The following is a 21,759-nucleotide window of genomic DNA, read 5'->3' as shown; positions in this document are numbered from 1 at the left end:
GGGGGATCCCTCCTCTGCTCTGATCTGCGGCTCCAGGGAGGCTAGACGGGCCTGTTGGAAAAGGTCAGGGCAGCCTGGGCACCACTTGAGATTCCCCTGTTCCCAGCTGGTCCCCGGACTGGGCAGCTCCGTGGGGCAGGGAGGTGATGTGGGGTGCGGGGGGGACCAGGCAGCTGCAGGAGGGGATGTGGTTTGGTGGGTGTTGCAGGGAGCTGGCTTTGCTCTGACCATGGTAGATTTGGGCTGGAGATTGCAGAGGAACCATCTGATGGGAAGAAAGGGGCCAAGCACATCACGGGCTTCCTGGGGCTGCAGCCCCCGGCGCAGTTCCTCATTCCGCTCGCACTCGGGTCTCAGGCTCAGTGGAGCTCAGCAGTGGGGTGTTGGTGGGAGAGCTGAGCGGCCCCCCACTGCCCCATCATGGCATCTGCTCTCACCGTCCTCTTCCTCGGTGAGTATCAGACACACCCAGGGTGTGTGCCTATGGGGGGGTATCTGAGACCAGGGCGTGTGGCTACGGGTGGGTGAATCTGAGACCAGGGTATGTTCCTGTCACGGAGTGTGGGGGAGTCCGGGGCCTGTACCCCTCTTCCTGGGATTCACTGTGACTCTCAGCCAGCCAATAAAGCGGAAGGTTTATTGGAGAACAGGAACACAGTCCAAAACAGAGCTTGTGGGTACAACCAGGACCCCTCAGTCCAGTCCTTCTGGGGGAGCAGGGAGCTCAGACCCCAGCCCTGGGGTTCCCTGCGTTCCCCCACCCAGCCCCAAACTGAAACCAAACCCCGCCCCAGCAGGCTCCCTCCTGCAGCCTCTGTCCACATTCCCGGGCAGAGGAGTTACCTCCCCCTCCCCCTCCTGGCTCAGGTGACAGGCTCTCAGGTCTCCCATCCCCAGTGAAACTCCCCTACCACATTCCCAGGGCAACACTCCCCCCTCCCTGCTGCATCACAGTTCCCCATGGGGGAAGGGGGATCCGAGACCCTGGCGTGTGCCCATGTGGGGATCTGAGTCCAGGGTGTAGGATCCAGTCACTCTAGGATCTGGTCCCTAATGGCCCGTCTCCTTTCCAGGCTGCTGGCTGGTCGGCCAGCGTGGGGTGTCGGGAGGTGAGTATCTTTGGGGAATGGGGCAGCTGGGGGAATTTCCACATTAATGATGAGGGACGTGGATGGGGGTTGAGGGGCGCAGATCCGCCAAAGGGATGATCCTGTCTGACCTGTGCTCCCTCCCACACCCAGAGGTGGGGACTGAGACCTCGCCCCTCTCATTAACAGGGATGGGCACCACACAGGGAGAATTTGCCTGCACTCAAAGCTCTGCCCCCCAGGAAAATACAGAGTGAAGGCACCAGCCACCCCACAGCGCCCCCGAACTGTGCCCAGGGAGCTGGCCGTAGCCCTGGGGAACGGGTCACTCGGAGCAGGGCTGTAAGAAGGGGACACGCAGAGGGACTGGAGCAAGGCACCGTTGTGTCTCACCCTTGGCTTGCTGCACACGCACCTGTCACTGCTTTGCTCGTGGGTCAGGCTCAGCCCGACCCGGCGTTCGGAACATCCCGTTGGAAATATCCCGTCCCCAAATTGGCCCCCAGCACCGGGCGGAGCAGAGCTAAATCCCCAGCGGCTGAGAGAGGTTTGGGCCGGAGCAGAGCCGGAGTTTGGGCCCCAGGGATGGGCCGGAAAATGTTAGAACAACCGGGGGATTTTGCAAACACATGCTTTTTTGGGGGGCCTGTTCTGGGAGCCTCTTGCTCAAAGGACCCAAATGTGTCCCATGATCCCAGCACCCCCCCCTCCTCTCCCCCGGTGTACAGCACATTGCCGGACAATTGGAGGAAACGTGGTTTTTAGAATATTTTAAAGAATAATCCATGTTCAGCCCAACCCCAGCAGAGCTGCCGCTGGGCTACAAAGTTAGAGAAACAGGAGGGTGATTCTGATCTCAGCCCCCGGGGTCAATCCGGAGTCACTCCTGACTGCAGCGGGGGCAGGGCTGAATTGACCCTGGAGAACTGAAGGAATCCGAGACTGGAAATCTCCTTCCCCCCTGCTGTGTCAGACAGACGCGGTTTGTGTCCCCCCACTCACTGCCTGTTTGTTTGTGAATCCAGAGGGGTCCTACCCCAAACCGTCCATCTCCGTCAGCTCCGGTGGGGTGATCCCCGTGGGGGGAAACGTCACCATCCGGTGTCGGCATCAGCGCCTGGGCATGAGGATCCTCCTCTACAAGGCTGGAAAGGAGAAATATGTGAATTACACGGACCCTGCTGGCTCTGAGGCTGAATTTCCCATCCCCAGCGCCAGACGGGAACACGGGGGCAGCTACACCTGTCGTTATAGCCACACAACGGGATCAGCTGCCTACTCGGAGCCCAGCGACCCTGTGCAGATCATCGTAACCGGTGAGGGGCCCAGCCCAGCACCTCGGCTCCCAGCCCCACCCCCAGCCAAACCCCGGGGGGGGGTCTCAGCGAGCCCTGGTGCCCAGCAGATGGGACTTCCAGCCAGTGAAGGTTGGGTTGGGGAGGAGATCTCAGCCACGCAAAGATGGGGAGGGAGGGAGGGAGGGAGGAGATCTTGGGCTGGTGCCTTGGTGGCCTGGACCCCAGGGGAGACCCTGACCCTGTCTCTGCCCCGTCGCTGACGCTCCATGCTGGGGATGGGGTGCAGTGGCCGTGCCGGGGTCTGTCTCACGCCCCGTCTCCCTCCCACTCCAGATCTCAGCTCCCCCAAACTCTCCATCACCCTGAGCCCCAGCGGGGAGGGGGCCGGGGTGAGGGCAGGGGTCACATTTCCCATCCCCAAAGTAAGCCAGGCAGAGGGAGGCAGCTACACCTGCTATTATCCCCCCGACTCGGATCCGAAGACCTGGGTGGAGCCCAGCGACCCCGTGGAGCTGGTGGTAGCAGGTGAGGGGCCCGGCTCAGTGTCCCCGCTGTCAGCCCCACACCCAGCTGGATACTCGGGGGGGCTCCACGCCAATGAACCACTCAGAGCCAGGCTCTGCCCTGAGCCCTGGGCCCAGCAGAGGGGACGCCCGGCCGGGGAGCGGAGACGGAGTCACTGGGGGGTTCCCAGCCAGGGGGGAGCAGCCTCCTACCCTGCACATGGTCTGACGCTGCCCTGGTCACTGCGGTGTTGGGGCGCCTGCCAGTCGAGGGTTAAGCGACGGGGCCCCGGCTGTCACGGGCGGGTCGTTCTCTCTCGTCCCCTCCCCGGGGCAGGTCTGTGCCCACCGCGGAGGGTCGGTTTCAGGGGGTCAATGTCCGCGCTGTCCCGGGTCAACAAGGGAGCAGGCCAGCCGGAGGAGGGCGCCTGGCCTTGGAGCCAGAGGTGGGGAGGTTTGGGGGGTCCCTGGGTGCTGGGGAAGCTCGTCCTGCAGCCTGGGTCCGGCCCCGGAGGAAGTTCTGTCCCCTGCCCAGACGAGCGTGGCCCTGATTGTGGCCGGGCCGGAGGCAGGGAGCCGTCACCTGGGGTCACCCCAGAGCTGTGGGCTGTTGTGGGGTGTCTGCCCTGCAGCGGGAGCCGGCGGGCGGCAGCCGGGCTAGCTCTGATGGAGCTGAAAATATCAATGGAGCCGTGGCCGGGCAGGACTAGCCGCTCGCGTGTGCACCCGGCGCCCTGGGTGGGCTTGACTCTCACAGCCTGTCTCCTGTGCGCAGATCCCAGCTTACCCAGACCCTCCATCTCTCTGAGCCCCACTGGGGTCACCGCCCCAGGGGCAGACGTCACCATCCGGTGTCGGGGGCAGCCCCGGGACGTGAGGTTCTTCCTGCACAAGGCTGGAGACCTGAACCCGCCGCGACACATGGACCCTGCTGGGGACGGGGCCGAGTTCCACATCCCCACCGTGGGCCGGCAGCACGGAGGGAGCTACGGCTGCAGCTACCAGCCCCGGTCAGAGCCCTTCGTCTCCTCGCAGCCCAGCCACCCCGTGCAGCTGGTGGTAGCAGGTGAGGGGCCCGGCTCAGTGTCCCCGCTCCCAGCCCCACCCCCAGCCGGATCCTCGGGGGGACTCCGCACTGATGGGACACGCTCGGAGCCAGGCTCTGCCCTGGGCTGAGGTGGGGACATGTGGCTGGGGAGCAGCTGCTGGAGGTTCAAGGCTGAGGGAGGGGGGATCCCTGCTCCCAGGGGGAGCTGCAGATCAGGGGGGCTTTTGCCAGGGGATGGTTCCCCGGGCTGCCCCTGCTCTGGGGACGCACAGAGGAGTTGGGGCTCAGGGGCTGCCCAGCCGGCACCGGCCCCAGCCACAAACAATCTCCCTCTCCGCACCCAGAATGACCCTGACGATCGATGCTGAGTTGCGGGGTGGGGGTGGGGCGACCACTGAGGCACTATTTCAGCCCCTCCCCCAGCCCTGACGGACCCTGGTTCTATTCCCGCAGGACCAGCGTTGCTGACTTCGCACATCATCCCCGGGGTGAGCGCGGCAGCCGCTGTCCTCCTCCTCCTCCTCCTCCTCGTGGCCTTCGTCTGCTTCAGAAAAACCCGAGCCAGTAAGTGCCCCGCCAGCGAGGGAAGGGTTAAGCCTGCCTCTAAGCAGGGCGGGATGGGGTCACGGCTTGGATGGGGGACTGTGCCGGGAAAGCCCAGGAGCAGGGGGGCGCAGCAGAGGGCGCTGTTGCGTGTGTAACCTCTGTACACCGCAGCTGTCCCACCCCAGAGGTGGCCGCATCTCAGCGCCGGGCGTGGGGTCCCTGTATAACGAGCTGCCGGCACCATGCCTCTCCGGTACCTCGGGTGACAGAGGAGCCGACTGGCCTGGATCAGGTTCGTTATCACGAGTCACTAACAAGGGAGGATTGGGAACAGGAAAGGCCCCCTTCCCCCCCCCCCCCCCCCCCCCCGCCCCGCGAGTTAATCTGCCCCTCCCCCCGGCACATGCTACAGTGTTACGCTGCCCCCTGCTGGTCCGGCTCAGCCCAGCAGGGATCCAGGCTCAGCCCCAGCAGCAGAGGGGACCCCCCCAGACCCTCCATCCCTGCTGCCCTGTGGGGGGTGAGTGGCCAGGCGCTGAGACCGGGGGATCCCGATCGGCTCATGGAGGTTTCTTGTTTGTGTCCCTCGGCAGGAAAAGGAGCCGCACCGAGACCCAGCAGGTAGGAACTCCAGCCCCTCCCGCTCCAGATCCACTTGCCTGGGTCACAGGACTCCTGGGTTCTCTCCTCGGCTCAGGGAGGGGAGTGGGGCTAGTGGTTAGAGCCGGGAGTGGGCGGTGACCAGAAATCCTGGGTTCTGTATCTGCCTCTGGGAGGGGAGTGGAGTCTAGTGGTTAGGGCGGGGGGGGGGTGGGGTCTGGTGGTTGGGGCAAGGGCGGCTCAGGGAATTGGGTTCAGTGTGAGGCAGCCTGGGGGCGCTGTCTGGATGTGTTGAGGAATCTCCCCGCGGGTGGGGGGATATGACGTTTACAAGGGGATTTTCTCTTTTAGCACCAGCCCTATGGGGGCATTAAAGACATCGGCTCAGCAAGGCCCCGTCTGTGAGTAACACACCCAAGGGGGTACCAGGGTGGGGCAGGACCCCGGGGAGGAGAGGGTTTTGTGGGGGCTCCACCCGTATGGGGCAGGGTCTGATTTACAGCTGCTGCTGGGCGGGACTAAGGAGGGGGTCCCAGAGGTAGCCGGTGTCAGATGAGAGTGTTGGACTCCCAGGATCTCCCTGGGGCCACCCTCCCTTCCCGCTCTAGTTCCCCGTCCACTCCTGGCTCCCAGCCCCCTGCTCTAACCACTAGTCTAGACCCCACTCTCCTCCTGAGCCAGGGCGAGAACCCAGGCCTTCTGACTCCCAGCCCCCGCTGTAACCCCCTCGACATTTTTGTGACTCAGTTTTCCTCTCTGTCACTCGGGGCTAATGACCATGGCCCATGCTGTGGGTTGGGGGGAGAGGGTGGCTGTGCCGGTCTCTGAGCCCCCTGGCTGGGTGGGGGGGGTCGGAGCTGGGTGTGGGGTCCTGCTCTGGGCCGTCCGGGGGTGCAGCTCAGCGGGTGTCTCTGTTCTGCAGACGCCTCTATCAACAAGGGGAAAGAGCCGCAGACCCTGGTAAGTGTCCCCTGTTCCCCCATGGGGCCTGACCCCCAACCTTGCCCCACATGGGCCCCAGCAGCCCCCTCACAGCCCCCCCCCCACACATACACCTTTCCTGGCACACTCGGTGGTTTGGGGTGGGGGTTGGGCTGCTGGAAGGGGGGTGGGCTTACGGGATCCCCATGGGGGGTGTGTGTGTCTGTTTGTGTGTGTACCCTGTGCTTTGTGTGTCCCAGGAGCCCGACCCCGGCGCTGACGAAGTCACCTACGCCGAGCTGGACGGCCAGGCACTGCAGGCCAAGCGGGGGGCTCTGGCCCCAGCCCCCGAGCCCGCCCAGCCCAGCATGTACGCCGCGATCAACGTGAGCCAGGGGGCCCTGCAGTGAGAGCCCCCCGCAGCCATGGGGCGCCGGCCCCCAGGGGACAACAGACTCACCCCCCCTGCAGCACCTGCCCCGAGAACTCTGCTTCTAGGGAAGATTTAGGGGGGACCCTGCCCTCCCCCTGCTGCGGCCCCATCCCACTGAGCTGCTGTCCCCCTGCCCCACCCAGACCCACGTGTGGGGGGCAAGTGTGGGGGGCTCAGCACTGGGAGGGGGAGGGGACACATTGAGACAGATTTTATGGTATTTTGCATCCTGTTAATTTCCAGATTTGTAATAAAGACAGAACCACAAACCAGCCCAACCTGGGCACCCCACAGCCCCCCTGTGTCGGGAATGTGTGTAACACCTGGGGGAGATGGGGGGGCGCGGGGGCTGGTTATACCTGGACCCGTCACCCCGCGCTGGGTTGCAGCCATTCTGGGGAAGGGCGTCAATTGGCCAGGACGCCGTGGTTCGCGGCCTGACTCTGGACAAAGCTGCAGAGGGGCGCCGGCTGTTTACATCCCCTCCATGGGGTCGTCCCTTCCCCACTGTGCTGGGGGATCCATCGCCGTGAGCCGGGTGGGGGGAAAGGGGAAGCCTGTACGAGAGATTTGGGGGGCATCACCCTGTGACCCCGATGTTCCCCTCCTCGGGACTCCTCGGGCCAGATAACGTGGGCACATGGAGAGCCCCACAGCTAATCCCCCCCCCTTGCGACTTCCCCGGAAGGGCCCCTTGGGTGACGTGGGAATCACCACTTGTGGGAAGCAGTGCGGCTGCTAGGACACAGAGCAGAGCAGTTCTGCATCCCCCCTGCAGGGGGCCCGGGGGGGTGGGGGCTGTTTTTCACTGAACGAGGCTTTGCTGCCATTCAACCGTGTGCGGAGGATAAAGTCCCCTCAGCTCCCCCATGCTGGCCCCTGCATGAGATGCTCCCCCTACCCTGAGATTCTAGCCCCTGCATGAGATGCCCCCCACTCCTGAGATCTTGGCCCCTTCAGCCTCTGGACCCACAGATCGGCCTGGAGCGACGCGTCTGACCCATGACCGCCTGCCCCTGGGCGCTCCGAAATCGTCTGTCTCCCAGTTGCCTCAGTTTCCCTTAACTCCTGCTTAAAGAGCCCCCCTGATCCTGCTAATCCCTGCCCGGGGGCCAGATCAGAGCTGACACCCCCGAGAGGGGAAACGCCCCGTGCCCCCTTCCCCCACCCCCTTGAGCCAGCCAGTCCCTGCCATGCGGTCTTCGCCCGGAGGCTCTTGTGAAACCCAGACTGTGGGTGGTGGGAGGCCCCAGGAAAAATTTTTCCTGTTGAGACACTGAGCCGGGCACTTCCTCCCCAGAGTCAGTTGCACCGTGCGTCGCTCCCCAGGTGTCGCTTGCTCCTCTGGGGCCCCAGCACCATGGGCCCCTCTCCTGCCCTGCTCCTCGCTCTGGGTGAGTGGGTCCCTGTGCCCCCCTCGGGGCTCTTCTCCCCTCCCTGCGCCCCCCTCGGGGCTCTTCTCCCCTCCCCAAGGCGGTGGGACAGGGCTGGCTCAGCCTCCCTGAGTCCTTGGTAGGTCCCCATGGCGAGTGGGGAGCCAGGGAGAGTCCCCTAACCCACACACAGCCTGCCCCCCCACAACCAGCCCCGGTCCTCCCCCCCCACACAGCCTCCCAACACACACCTTGCCCCCACAACCAGTCCCTGTCCTCCCCCCACACAGCCCCAACACACACCCTGCTCCCCACAATCAGCCCCGGTCCTCCCCCCACAGCCCCCAACACACACCCTGCCCCCCACAACCAGCCCCTGTCCTCCCCCCACACAGCCCCAACAAACACCCTGCCCCCCCAACCAGCCCCTGTCCTCCCCCCACACAGCCCCAACACACACCCTGCCCCCCACAACCAGCGCCTGTCCTCCTCCCACAACCCCCAACACACACCCTGCCCCCCACAACCAGCCCCTGTCCTCCCCCCACACAGCCCCCAACACACACCCTGCCCCCCCAATCAGCCCCGGTCCTCTCCCCACAGCCCCCAACACACACCCTGCCCCCCCCAACCAGCCCCGGTCCTCCCCCCACAGCTCCCAACACACACCCTGCCCCCCACAATCAGCCCCAGTCGTCCCCCCCCACAGCCCCAACACACACCCTGCCCCCCACAACCAGCCCCAGTCCTCCCCCCACAGCCCCCAACACACACCCTGCCCCCCACAACCAGCCCCAGTCCTCCCCCCACAGCCCCCAACACACACCCTGCCCCCCACAACCAGACCCTGTCCTCCTTCACACCCTGCCCCAACCACCAGCCCCTTGTGTTAGCTGCCCCCATAGGACAGTGCCTGGGTAGGGCAGACATGGGGGGGCCTGCTGGACTGTCCCTTCCCCCAGTGCTTGGGGAAGTTGGCAGCATGAGACCGGCGGTGGCTCCCCATTGCACAAGCAGTGTCCTGCCCCCGCTTCCCCCGCAACAACCTAGTCTATGCCCCCAGGTTGGAATCTGCCTCCCAGCACCGCCTCCCCCCCGCCAGCTGGGCAACTCTTCCCACGGTGGCCCCCGTCCCCTCTCCGGCCCACACCCAAAGCCCTGTGGATTGTGGGCTAGGCACAGCAACCCTCAGTCAACAGCCGGACCCCTGATTCCTCAGTTAGTGGGGTGCAAATTCCCCAGCGAGAGCCCTAGCTCGTGCACGGACCCCGGCATCCGGGGCCAGATTCCCAGATTCTGCATCCCCCTCAGGCTGCAGGTGCACAGTGGAGCAAGGGTTAAAACTCTTGCTTTCCCCAGGGAAATAGCTGCCAGCTGCAGCATTTGGTGCATCATCATTAGGGTTCAGAGTTAACACCCATGGTAGCGACCCACCTCTGATGCAGGCTGGCTGCAAACTCTGGCCAGCAATGGCTGCGAACTCCCATGGGCTGGCACATGACTCTGGCCCCGATGATGTCACACGGGGGTGGGTAGGATGTGATCTCATCGTCGTCCCCCCCGCGTCTCCCGTCCCCCGCATCAAACACCCACTTCTCATTACAGGTGTCATCTGGACCCGCCTCCCATTTGCTGCTGCTCGTGAGTCGCCTGCAGAAACTAGCTTTGTCCAAGGAGGGGTCTGGGAGATATGATGAGGGGTGGGACACCCTGTCTCAGAAGAAAGGGGCAACAGGATGGAGGGGTAGATTGGAGGTTAGGGGATGATGGTCAGGCAGTGGGCCCCAGGGCCGGGGCTGACTGGCTCAGGGGGGTGGGGAATGGGACCTGTCCCCTCCAGGGGGCGCTCTGCCTCACAGCCTGTGTCCATCCCTCTGCAGAATCCCCCTACTCCAAGCCCTCCATCTCCCTCAGCCCCAGCGGGGAGATCGCGCCGGGGACGGACGTCTCCATCTCCTGCCACGGGCCCCGGCAGGGCATGCGGTTCAAGATGTACCGGGCGGGGGTCGCGCGGTGGCACATGGAGCCGGCCGGCTTGACAGCCGAATTCCACATCCCCAACGTCCGGCGGGAGGACGGGGGCACCTACACCTGCAGCTACGAGAGCCTGGGGGAGCCGCCCGTCAGCTCCCCCCGCAGCGACCCCGTGGAGCTGGTGGTAGCAGGTGAGGGGGTGTCTGCTATAGCCTAGTACCAGAACGCAGGAGTCCTGGGTCAGTGCCCCCCCCGCTCTAACCACTAGACCCCACTCCCCTTCCAGAGCTGGGGAGAGAACCCAGGAGTCCGGGCGCCGAGCCCCCCTGCTTTAACTACTGGACCCCACTCCCCTTCCAGAGCTGGGGAGAGAACCAGGAATCCTGGCTCCCAGCCCCCTCTGCTCTAACCCATTTGACCCCACTTCCCATATTACACTTGTGGCGTGATATTTTCAAATACAGCGTGCGCTCGTTTGTAACAAGAAGGTTTTATCGCCGCTTTTAGTCGAATTATTTATTCGGTTTCAGAGTTTAGGAAAGCCTTGCGAAAACTGTCTTTCAAAAACCGTTCATTTCCTTTCCGAATGTTGTCAAACTGGTTTTAATTAAGGAGACACACGTTGGATTTCAAAAACGTATGAAACCGTTCATGTAAAACGTATTTCTTTCTTTCATTGCAAAATATATCGCGTGCGAACATACAATTTTTAAAATTATTTTATTTCCCTAGTTTATTCCAAATTAATGGACACGGGTGTTAGGATATAGATATTCAGGCCGATACTTTCAGAATTTAGGTGTATTTTTGATCAGTTAGCTAGGTATAGATATAAAACAAAGAATCAAAATCACGGTCTGCCTGTGTATGGATCGTCTCTCACTAGGACTGCCTGAGGCCTGGATCTTGGGCTGAGGCCTCTGGCTAGGCAGCAGGGGCAGCCATAAGCCGGGAAGCGAGCGGTCACCTCCTCACATCCCAAACCCGTCACACTGAAATAAGATGCCATTGGGCTGTCAGGAAGACGAGCCTGCCCTCATAGTGCCCGTCACCACCGGATAAAGACGGTTAAAGAAAACTTTAAAAGAACCGGAGGACTTGGGGCACCTTAGAGACTAACAAATTTAGTGGAGCGTAAGCTTTCGTGAGCTACAGCCCACTTCATCGGATGCAATTGTAGCCCATGAAAGCTTATGCTCTAATAAATTTGTTAGTCTCTGAGGTGCCCCAAGTCCTCCGGTTCCTTCTGCGGATACAGACGAACACGGCTGCCGCTCTGAAACCTGTTAGTTTGCCAGCATCCTGTCTGGCCAGAAATCACTTCTCAATGGCTGGGGTTGTGAAATCCTCTTTCCTGTACTGTTTTATCTTCATGGCCCCGGCTTTCCTATTAGAAAAGGAGGACTTGTGGCACCTTAGAGACTAACCAATTTATTTGAGCATGAGCTTTCGTGAGCTACAGCTCATTTCATCGGATGCATAAAGTGAAAAATACAGTGAGGAGATTTATATACACACAGACCATGCAAAAATGGATGTTTACCATACACATTGTAAGGAGAGTGAGCACTTAAGATGAGCTATTACCAGCAGGAGAGTGGGGTAGGGGGAGAGAAAACCTCTGAAACACTTTCCTATTGTTCATCTGTCTGGTTCTCTAATGGTTTCTGTCTGCTAGGTAATTAATTTTAATAGGTGTCAGTTGATTAGGGCTGTGGGATCTAATTGGTTAGAGGACTATGTTACAATGTTAGGATTGGTTAGTTAAATTTCAGTACAAGGTGAATTAAGGTGCAGCTGAGAATATTACGATATCAACTGGGGTCAAACATGGAATCATGTTTGATGGGGGTCGGGGATGGGAACAGGAAAGGGGGAGCAGGGACACCGGCAAGGCTCTGCGGCGTGGGAGCCAGGAAGGGGGCGCGGAGTAAAGGCTCTGCGGCGTGGGAGCCAGGGAGGGAGAGCGGGGTAAACGCTCTGCGGCGTGGGAGCCAGGGAGGGGGCGCGGGGTAAACGCTCCGCGGCGTGGGAGCCAGGGAGGGAGCGCGGGGTAAACGCTCTGCGGCGTGGGCGCCGGGGAGGGGGCACGGCGTAAACGCTCTGCGGCGTGGGAGCCGGGGAGGGGGCGCGGGGTAAACGCTCTGCGGCGTGGGAGCCAGGGAGGGGGCACGGGGTAAACGCTCTGCGGCGTGGGAGCCGGGGAGGGGGCACGGCGTAAACGCTCTGCGGCGTAGGAGCCGGGGAGGGGGCGCGGGGTAAACGCTCTGCGGCGTGGGAGCCAGGGAGGGAGCGCGGGGTAAACGCTCTGCGGCGTGGGAGCCAGGGAGGGGGCACGGGGTAAACGCTCTGCGGCGTGGGAGCCGGGGAGGGGGCACGGCGTAAACGCTCTGCGGCGTGGGAGCCAGGGAGGGAGCGCGGGGTAAACGCTCTGCGGCGTGGGAGCCAGGGAGGGAGCGCGGGGTAAACGCTCTGCGGCGTGGGAGCCAGGGAGGGGGCGCGGGGTAAACGCTCTGCGGCGTGGGAGCCAGGAAGGGGGGCACGGGGTAAACGCTCTGCGGCGTGGGAGCTGGCGAGGGGGGCGCGGGGGAAACTCTCTGCGGTGTGGGAGCCGGGGAGGGAGCGCGGGGTAAACGTTCTGCGGCGTGGGAGCCAGGAAGGGGGGCATGGGGTAAACGCTCTGCGGCGTGGGAGCCGGGGAGGGGGGCGCGGGGTAAACGCTCTGCGGCGTGGGAGCCAGGGAGGGAGCGCGGGGTAAACGCTCTGCGGCATGGGAGCCAGGGAGGGGGCACGGGGTAAACGCTCTGCGGCGTGGGAGCCGGGGAGGGGGCGCGGGGTAAACGCTCTGCGGTGTGGGAGCCAGGGAGGGAGCGCGGGGTAAACGCTCTGCGGCATGGGAGCCAGGGAGGGGGCACGGGGTAAACGCTCTGCGGCGTGGGAGCCGGGGAGGGGGCGCGGGGTAAACGCTCTGCGGCGTGGGAGCCGGGGAGGGGGCGCGGAGTAAAGGCTCTGCGGCGTGGGAGCCAGGGAGGGGGTGCGGGGTAAACGCTCTGTGGCGTGGGAGCCAGGGAGGGAGCGCGGGGGAAATGTTCTGCGGCGTGGGAGCCAGGAAGGGGGGCATGGGGTAAACGCTCTGCGGCGTGGGAGCCGGGGAGGGGGGCGCGGGGTAAACGCTCTGCGGCGTGGGAGCCGGGGAGGGGGGCGCGGGGTAAACGCTCTGCGGCGTGGGAGCCGGGGAGGGGGGCGCGGGGTAAACGCTCTGCGGCGTGGGAGCCGGGGAGGGGGCGCGGGGGAACAGACTCTCTCAGCGAATTGAGATCAGCCCGACGGGTGTGAAGGGCTTCAGAATAAGCTGGCTTGGAAAGTAACCCCAATAAACGCCACGTTGTCTGCGCCTCGGGCGTCCCGCCTGCGAGACAAGACCCAGGGAAGTGGGCGGCCTGAGGGGAAGCCTCTCGCTGGGGCCCTCGCTGCCCACACGCAAAGCGCGCAGCTGCGGGGCCCCAGGAAATGTGGGCACCACATTTCCTGGTGCCTTGCGCAGGGGCCTGGTGCTCCGGGCCCGGCCTCGCCTCTTCCCCAGGGCCCCCGTCCCTGCTGTGCTCCCCCCCGCAGCGCCCCACTCCACCCCTTCCCCAAAGCCCCAGCCTGCTCCGCCCACCCCGCCTCTTCCTGCCCCGCCCCACCCCCAAAGCTCAGTCCCTGCCTCTTCCCTGCCCCTGCTCCGCCCCAGCCCTGCCCCCACTCCCCCGGCCCCAAAGCCCCGCCCCTGCCCCTTCCCCTGCTCCGCCCCTGCCCTGCTCCCACTCCACCCCTTCCCCAAAGCCCCGCCCCTGCTCCACCCCTGCTCTGCCCCAGCCCCGCCCCCACCCCACCCCTTCCCCAAAGCCCCGCCCCTGCTCCACCCCTGCTCTGCCCCAGCCCCGCCCCCACCCCTGCTCCACCCCCACTCTCCTGAGCTCCGCAGCAGGTCCGGGCCTGCACTCACCGGCGGCTGGAAGTGCAGCCCCCCAGCTCCGCCCCGCAGAGGCCTGCCAGACCCCCCCCCCCCCGGGGGGCTGCATAGGGCCCCAGAATAGCTAGGGACGGAGCTGTCACGGAGTCCCCGGGCGATGCTCTGGATCTGCTCCCCACACAGCCAGGCTGGACTCTGGGGAACTCTCCTCTCCGGGAGCAGCCTGTCTGCAGGACACACAGCTCCCCCGGCTCCACCTTCCTGGGGCTGACCCCGGAGCCTCCAGCCTCGCCTGCCCCTCCGGGCGCTTCCCCCAGCGAGTCCGCCCAGGTGGGGTCCTGGGGGGGCCAGAGGGTCCTGCCCCCCCGACTCCGCAGTCAGACGTGACTCTCAGCCAGCCAGTAACACAGAAGGTTTATTAGACGACAGGAACATGGTCTAACACAGAGCTTGTAGGTGCAGAGAACAGGACCCCTCAGCTGGGTCCATTTTGGGGGGCAGTGAATCAGACAACCCCGTCTGCCCTTCACTCCATGTCCCAGCCAGCCCCAAACTGCCTCCCCCTCCAGCCCCCCATCCTCTGGGCTTTGTCCCTTTCCCGGGCCAGGAGGGCACCTGATTCCTTTGTTCTCCAACCCTTTAGCTCTCACCTGGCAGGGGGGAAGGGCCCAGGCCATCAGTTGCCAGGAAACAGGGTGTCGGCCCTTCTCTGTGTCCAGCCCCTTGCACACACCTGCCCTCTAGGGCTCTGCAAGGACGTCGCCCCGACGATGGCAGGTCAGGTGGGCTGGGACGAGGCTATAGGGTCCCCGCAAACGTGGGGTCTGATGCCGATTCTCTCTCGTTCCCTGAACCCAGTGCACTTCTCCAAACCCTCCATCTCCCTCAGCCCCAGCGGGGAGATCGCGCCGGGGACGGACGTCTCCATCTCCTGCCACGGGCCCCGGCTGGGCATGCGGTTCAAGATGTACCGGGCGGGGGTCGCACGGTGGCACACGGAGCCGGCCGGCTTGAGAGCCGAATTCCACATCCCCAACGTCCGGCGGGAGGACGGGGGCACCTACACCTGCAGCTACGAGAGCCTGGGGGAGCCGCCCGTCAGCTCCCCCCACAGCGACCCCGTGGAGCTGGTGGTAGCAGGTGAGGGGCCCGGTTCGGCATCTCCGTTCCCACCCCCAGCCCGACCCTCGGGGGGAAGGGGGGGCTCTGCACCGAGGGGACGCTCAGAGCCAGGCCCTGCCCTGAGCCCGGCGTCCCAGCAGCGTCACTGGGGGGTTCCCAGCTGCTGGAGGTTCGGGGCGGAGGGTGGGGGGATCCCTGCCCCCGGGAGAGCTGCAGAGCCGTAGGGGGACGCCCCAGCTCTGGGGATGCACAAGGCATCCACACCAGGGGATGCCCAGCTGGCACCATTGCCAGGCACTAAAATCCCTCCCCCGGACTCTCCCGCACTGAGAATGACAGTGACGGGCGGGGGGGGGGGGGTTTGCTGTTTCTCCCCCTAACCCGCCTCACCCCTGACAGATGCTGGTTCTGGCCCCACAGGGGGATCCGACCTGACTCAGCCTGGAGTGGCGCCGGCTCCCACCCGCCCGGGTAGCACGCGGCCAGGTACGGGGGTCTCTGGGCTGGCAGATCAAACTGGCTCTCTATAGATTTGGGTGGGAGGAGAGACGTTATTGGGGGGGGACGGCTCATCTCTCCCATAGGGAGGTGGGGGGACACAGCCCCCCCTGCCCAGCATGGTGCATTCACCTCCTGCCCCTGTCCTCCCTCTAGGGGCCCCCCCAAGTCAGGATTATACCCCGTTTGCCATTGTCCGTCTGTCCCTGGCCGTCGGGGTCCTGCTGGCCCTGGTGCTGATTCTGGCCGAAGCCGCGTACAGCTGGAAGAGGTGAGGACTCGAGACGAGGTGACCTTGCACATGGGAGGCTCCCCTCACCTCACTGCTGTGTCCCTGGGGGTGGGGGAGGTGACCCCACTGATCCTCCAGACGGTGCCTTGAAGACCTTTGACCAGAGGGGGTCGCCCTTGAGCCCTGGATAGGGCCATCTCCCCTGGGGAGGCTGGTACCGGGGTCAAACCAGGATCGGGCCCAGCCGGCGCGTGGCTCCCACCCGAGGGAACCAGGAGCCAGACCTGGGCGGGCTCCAGAGACCCAGTGCCAGGCTCCGGAGAGCAAGAGACTGGGATTGAACCCCGGTGTCCTGCGGGGCACCCCAGGCCATGGGGCCAGGCCTCCCACACACCCCCACCCGGAGGGGAGGGGCTGGAATGGGGGGGTGTCTGGTGGGCAACCTGGGGGAGTCGACGGAGGGGGGTGGGGGCAGGCAGGGCCCTGGGGGGTTGGGGTGATGGGGGTGGTGGCTAAAGACCCCTGTTGCTGAGGAGACTTCTGGGCTTCGTCCCCAGGACCCCCCACCCGCTGACCCCCCCACGGCCCAGCAGGGAGCAGAGCCGGCAGCCCAAGGGACAGACGGAGACGCTTGTGTTGGACCTGCAGCCCCCCCAAATTCCTGCCCGGTCACTGGGGACAGGGACAGCAGGACACACACACCAGGGGGGACGGGTGGGGGCTATCGGACCCACGGGCCCATCCAGCCTGGTATCCACACCCCACTCCCCACCCCCACCCCCGCCCCTGCCCCCTCAGATCAGATCCATGGGCCCATCCACACTGGTATCCCCACCCCACTCCCCACCCCCACCCCCGCCCCTGCCCCCTCAGATCAGATCCATGGGCCCATCCACACTGGTATCCCCACCCCACTCCCCACCCCCGCCCCTGCCCCCTCAGATCAGATCCATGGGCCCATCCACACCAGTATCCCCGCCCCACTCCCCACCCCCGTCCCCGCCCCCCCAGATCAGATCCATGGGCTCATCCACACTGGTATCCCCGCCCCACTCCCCACCCCCATCCCCGCCCCCCCAGATCAGATCCATGGGTGCATCCACACTGGTATCCCCGCCCCACTCCCCACCCCCGTCCCCACCCCCCCAGATCAGATCCACGGGCCCATCCACACCGGTATCCCCACCCCACTCCCCACCCCCGTCCCCGCCCCCCCGATCAGATCCATGAGCCCATCCACACCAGTATCCCTGCCCAACTCCCCACCCCCATCCCTGCCCCTCTAGATCAGATCCATGGGCCCATCCACACCCGTATCCCCGCCCCCCCAGATCAGATCCATGGGCCCATCCAGCCTGGTATCCCCGCCCCACTCCCCACCCCCACCCCTGCCCCACAAGTCAGACCCACGGGCCCACCTAGCTCCAGTACTTCCCTCCAGCCCAGAGCGGCTGCCCCGGGGTCTCTCGACAGGAGGGGACGTTAATACCGAGCAGCCTCCGTTAAACCCCCTGCTTGGCCGACCAGCAACGATCCTGCGCCGTCCCTGGACTCTGTCTCTCACCTCTTCAGCCTCACTAATAAACAGAACTGACGGACGAGGGAGCACTTCTGCCGGACTCCTGGGTTCTCTCCCCAGCTCTGGAAGAGGAGTGGGGCTAGTGGTTGGGGGAGGGGCAAGTCAGGACTTCTGGGTTCTATTCCCAGCTCTTGGAGTGGATAAATAGCTCGCCCCTGTGCCTCAGTTTCCCCTTTTCCTGAACCGTGGTTTATGTTTTGTAAGTGCCGGGAGCCGAGCCGGGCCCCGCCTGCTCCTCTAGGCAGGCCTGGACTTGGCCCCCCGCCCCGGGGGCGGGGGGGAAAGTGATGCAATTTCCAGCCTGCGTATGTGATGTAAATCATCACGGGACGGGGAAGTAAGTCTAATCTGTGCTTAGCTGCGAGAGGTCACCCCTCGCATTGATTCCCAGCTCTTGCAAGCAGAGCAGAAAACCCCCTGAGCCCCCCCGAAATCCGCCACCGGGCCCCACCGCGCTGGGGGACCATGGGGCCCACGACGCTGTTGTGGCTGGTGGTTCTGGGTTGCTCAGGCGTGACCAGGGGTAAGCACCAGCCCTGCCAGACCTGCGGGGGTGGGAGGAAGGTGCAGCCCCCAGTGGATGTGGGGTCTCCATCAAAGAGGATGCTGGGTGGAGTCCCAGGGAGCCAGGACACCTGGGTTCTATCCCTGGCTCTGGGGGGAGTGGGGTCTAGTGGTTAGAGCGGGGGTGGGGTGGGGTCCAGGACGCCGGGATTCTATCCCCGGCTCTGGGGGGAGTGGGGTCTAGTGGTTACAGCGGGGGTGGGGTGGGGTCCAGGACGCCTGGGTTCTATCCCCGGCTCTGGGGGGAGTGGGGTCTAGTGGTTACAGTGGGGTTGGGGTGGGGTCCAGGACGCCGGGGTTCTGTCCCCGGCTCTGGGAGGGGAGTGGGGTCTAGCGGGTAGAGGGCAGGGGGGGGCTGGGAGCCAGGACTCCTGGGTTCCATCCCCAGCTCTGGAGCAGGTGGGTGGGGCCAGGCCTGTGGGATGTCAGGGTCATGATCAGTTCAAGTCTGAACATGTCCCAGGGCCTTGCCTGTAGCTGGCAGCCGGCTTGTGCACTGCTCAGCCTCAGCCCCTTGCAGCCAGCTGGGTGCGCCACCCCAGACCTGGGTGCAGCGCCCCCCTTCCTGCTGCGGGACTTGCAACCTGCCCCTCTGCAGCCCTGTCTCTGCTCCCCACAACTCCTTCCCCCGCCCCCACCCCAGAGTGCGTGGGAGGAACTATCACCGACCCCCACCCTGGGGGCTGAAGGAGCCTCTGGGGAATGGGATCCGGGGCCTTTCTGGCTCCCATCCGGCCCCAGGGCAGGGACTGGCCTCAGGGGGGCAGGGAATGGGGCACGGGGTCTGTCCCCTCTAGGGCGCCGGCTCCCACCCTGCCCCAGGGCAGGGACTGGCGGGCTCAGGGGGGCGGGGAATGGGGCGCGGGGCCTGTCCCCGATAGGGGGCGCCGGCTCCCACCCGGCCCCAGGGCAGGGACTGGCTGGCTCAGAGGGGCAGGGAATGGGGCACGGGGCCTGTCCCCTCTAGGGCGCCGGCTCCCACCCGGCCCCAGGGCAGGGACTGGCGGGCTCAGGGGGGCGGGGAATGGGGCGCGGGGCCTGTCCCCGATAGGGGGCGCCGGCTCCCACCCGGCCCCAGGGCAGGGACTGGCTGGCTCAGAGGGGCAGGGAATGGGGCACGGGGCCTGTCCCCTCTAGGGCACCAGCTCCCACCCGGCCCCAGGGCAGGGACTGGCTGGCTCAGGGGGGCAGGGAATGGGGCGCGGGGCCTGTCCCCGATAGGGGGCGCCGGCTCCCACCCAGCCCCAGGGCAGGGACTGGCTGGCTCAGGGGGGCAGGGAATGGGGCGCGGGGCCTGTCCCCGATAGGGGGCGCCGGCTCCCACCCGGCCCCAGGGCAGGGACTGGCTGGCTCAGAGGGGCAGGGAATGGGGCACGGGGCCTGTCCCCTCTAGGGCACCGGCTCCCACCCGGCCCCAGGGCAGGGACTGGCTGGCTCAGGGGGGCAGGGAATGGGGCGCGGGGCCTGTCCCCGATAGGGGGCGCCGGCTCCCACCCAGCCCCAGGGCAGGGACTGGCTGGCTCGGGGTGCATGTATTTCGGGGAGCTCTCCCTCCCTGCCCCTGTTCTGGGGTGTCCAGGGCTCAGCCTGGCAGAGGAAAGTGATTCATTCTGCAACACCTCATGCAAATCCTGCGGGCGGTTTGAAAGTGCAGCTCGGAGCAGAGCCCCGGAGCTGAGCCCTGGGCCCCGGGCGTGTCTGTGTCACGGAAACACACATGAGGGGCCTCGGATTAGACGGGCAGTGTCCCACCCTGCACCCAGCCAACCCACAGCTGCTTGGCTGCTTCTCCCCCCTTCCCCGGCCTCGGCACCCGGATGTCGGGCCAGGGCCCTGCAGAGCTAGGCACCCACGTGCGCCCACTCGCACGTCCGCACACTCAACAGGGGAGCCCAGGGCTGGGCTAACAGAGGGCTGCGGGTAGGGAGTGAGGGGCACCGACAGGGCTGGTGACGGGGTCAGAGCTGGGCTGGCAGGGGTCTGCGGGTCGGGAGTGAGGGGCACTGGCAGAGCTGGGAGGGACACTCTGCGCAGCCTCCTCCCCCCGGCTTTTGCACACATTCTCTCTTGTGCACAAGGTTTTGCTCGGGCCTGGTGCACGCTCCCACCCCCTCCCGCCGCTTGCCCTGTGACCGTGCACGCAGCCAATGAAATGCCAGCTGAACTGGGGTGTGTGTGTGATGAAGCAGGACTGTTCTTAATGTTTCCTCTGAATAGTGTGGGGTGCCTCAGTTTCCCCTAGGCAGTTCTTAAGTATCTAGGGGGTGGGATAAGGGTGTATGATCATTGCAGAGCCCTAGAGGGCAGGTGTGTGCAGGGGTCTGGACACAGAGAATGGCCGACACCCTGTTTCCTGGCAACTGATGGCCTGGGCCCTTCCCCCTGCAAGGTGAGAGCTAAAGGGTTGGAGAACAAAGGAATCCGGTGACCTCCTGGCCCAGGAAAGGGACAAAGCCCAGAGGGAGAGGGGCTGGAGGGAGTTTCAGATTGGGGCTGCCTGGGATATGGAGTGAAGGGCAGACGGGGTTGTCTGGCTCACTGCCCCCCAAAGTGGACCCAGCTGAGGGGTCCTGTTCTCTGCACCTACAAGCTCTGTGTTAGACCATGTTCCTGTCGTCTAATAAACCTCTGTTTTACTGGCTGGCTGAGAGTCACGTCTGACTGCGGAGTTGGGGGGCAGGACCTTCTGGCTTCCCCAGGACCCCGCCTGGGCGGACTCGCTGGGGGAAGCGCACGGGGAGGCAGAGGATGCTGAATGCTCCGAGGTCAGACCCAGGAAGGTGGAAGCCGGGTGAGCTGTGTGTCCTGAAGACAGGCTGCTCACAGAAAGGCGACTGCCCCAGAGTCCTGCCTGGCTGCGTGGGGAGCAGTTCCAGAGCATCGCCCAGGGACTCCGTGACAACTGGTGTCAGGGGTGGGATGTACTGCTCCCCATGGATGGCGCTTCCTGCAGTAAGTGACTGGGGAGCAGTAAAACGAAGGGGGATTGATGAGGACCAGGCGTGCTGAAGGCTCAGAGAGGAGCGGTTTCGGGGGGTGGTTAACCCCTGGGAGTGTGTGACCACCGTGAAGGACTGTGCAGTAATGGGGTCCCCCTGGGAACTGCGGTGAGCAGTCTCAGGGGCGGAGGAGCCTGCAGCTTGGCCCTGGGAGAGAGAAGGACTTTTGCAGTAACAGGGTCCCCTGGGGGATTGCAGCGAGCAGTCCCAGAGGCGGAGGAGTCTGCAGCTCGACCCTGGCAAAGAGGTGGTGACCTCGAGAAGGGCTGGCACACGAGGGGTTCTCCCTGGAGACCGTGGGGAGCTGAGAGCACACAGGCCTGTGAGTCCACAACAAGTTGGGAAGAGCAGAGTGACGGCCTGTCACTGTCTCCTTAAGAAGGACATTGTAACCCTGTGCAGAAAGAGAGGGTTGAGCATTGGAAAGTTCACCAAGGCACAGTTAATCGTGCAGCTGGAGGAGGATGACCGCTCTAAGGGACAGATTTCTGACCCCAAATGGGGCTATAGCAGGATCTGGGAGCAGCTGGAGTGGGAGCCAGGCACCCCCAAGACTCCTGTCCCCAACCAGACGAGGGTCTTCACGATCGGGTTCCCCATCGGGGGATCGGAGATGGACGGGATTGGAGCTGAGTCCGAGAGAGCAAGAGGACTGTGAGAGACAGCGAGTGTCCGAGAAAGAGCTGCAGAAGCAGCAGCAGCATGAACTGGCGGTGGGGGAGCGGAGAGGCCTAGGGGACCTCCCAGGGGTGAGTGGGGATAGACCCCGGGGGGCCAGTTCCGCAGGGAACCTTGAGACGAAATTGCTGCCCCTGGTTAAGGGGGGGGGGGGATGTGGATGCCACCTCACTGCCTTTGAGCCGGCTGGAGATTTGAACCAGGGGGACCCTGCGGAAAAGCCCCGGTGTCTAGCTCCCTTGCTGGGTCCCAAGGCCACAGACTCCGTCAGCCAGATGGGTGGGGAGGTGGACAGGCTCCCACTCCTGACGCCAACCTATATGTCTGTGTGGAGTCTCCTGGGGCCAG

General features: G+C 64.7%; 1 protein-coding gene across 1 annotated transcript; it reads left to right on the top strand.

Moving 5' to 3' along the window:
* The first annotated feature begins 295 nt into the window (after positions 1-295).
* Positions 296-17,591, top strand: LOC125628453 (immunoglobulin superfamily member 1). Its single transcript, XM_075122315.1, has 17 exons — positions 296-451; positions 1,074-1,109; positions 2,114-2,404; positions 3,665-3,955; positions 4,391-4,501; positions 5,077-5,104; positions 5,435-5,484; positions 6,006-6,043; positions 6,265-6,410; positions 7,767-7,831; positions 9,416-9,451; positions 9,691-9,975; positions 14,598-14,879; positions 15,261-15,347; positions 15,516-15,630; positions 16,149-16,491; positions 17,562-17,591. Exons 1-17 carry the CDS (start codon positions 421-423, stop codon positions 17,589-17,591), a joined length of 2,265 nt encoding a protein of 754 aa, XP_074978416.1. The 5' UTR covers positions 296-420.
* The last annotated feature ends 4,168 nt before the right edge of the window (positions 17,592-21,759 follow it).

Source organism: Caretta caretta, chromosome 23, assembly GCF_965140235.1.
Source record: "Caretta caretta isolate rCarCar2 chromosome 23, rCarCar1.hap1, whole genome shotgun sequence".
Lineage (NCBI taxonomy): Eukaryota > Metazoa > Chordata > Testudines > Cheloniidae > Caretta > Caretta caretta.
This window is presented reverse-complemented; position numbering and strand designations above follow the sequence as displayed.

Excerpts from the sequence above, each read along its gene's own strand:
- LOC125628453 (XM_075122315.1), top strand. The coding sequence starts at position 421 with ATGGCATCTGCTCTCACCGTCCTCTTCCTCG. Across the intron at positions 7,832-9,415 it reads TGCCCTGCTCCTCGCTCTGG|GTGTCATCTGGACCCGCCTC; the intron begins GTGAGTGGGTCC and ends TTCTCATTACAG. Across the intron at positions 9,452-9,690 it reads CCTCCCATTTGCTGCTGCTC|AATCCCCCTACTCCAAGCCC; the intron begins GTGAGTCGCCTG and ends ATCCCTCTGCAG.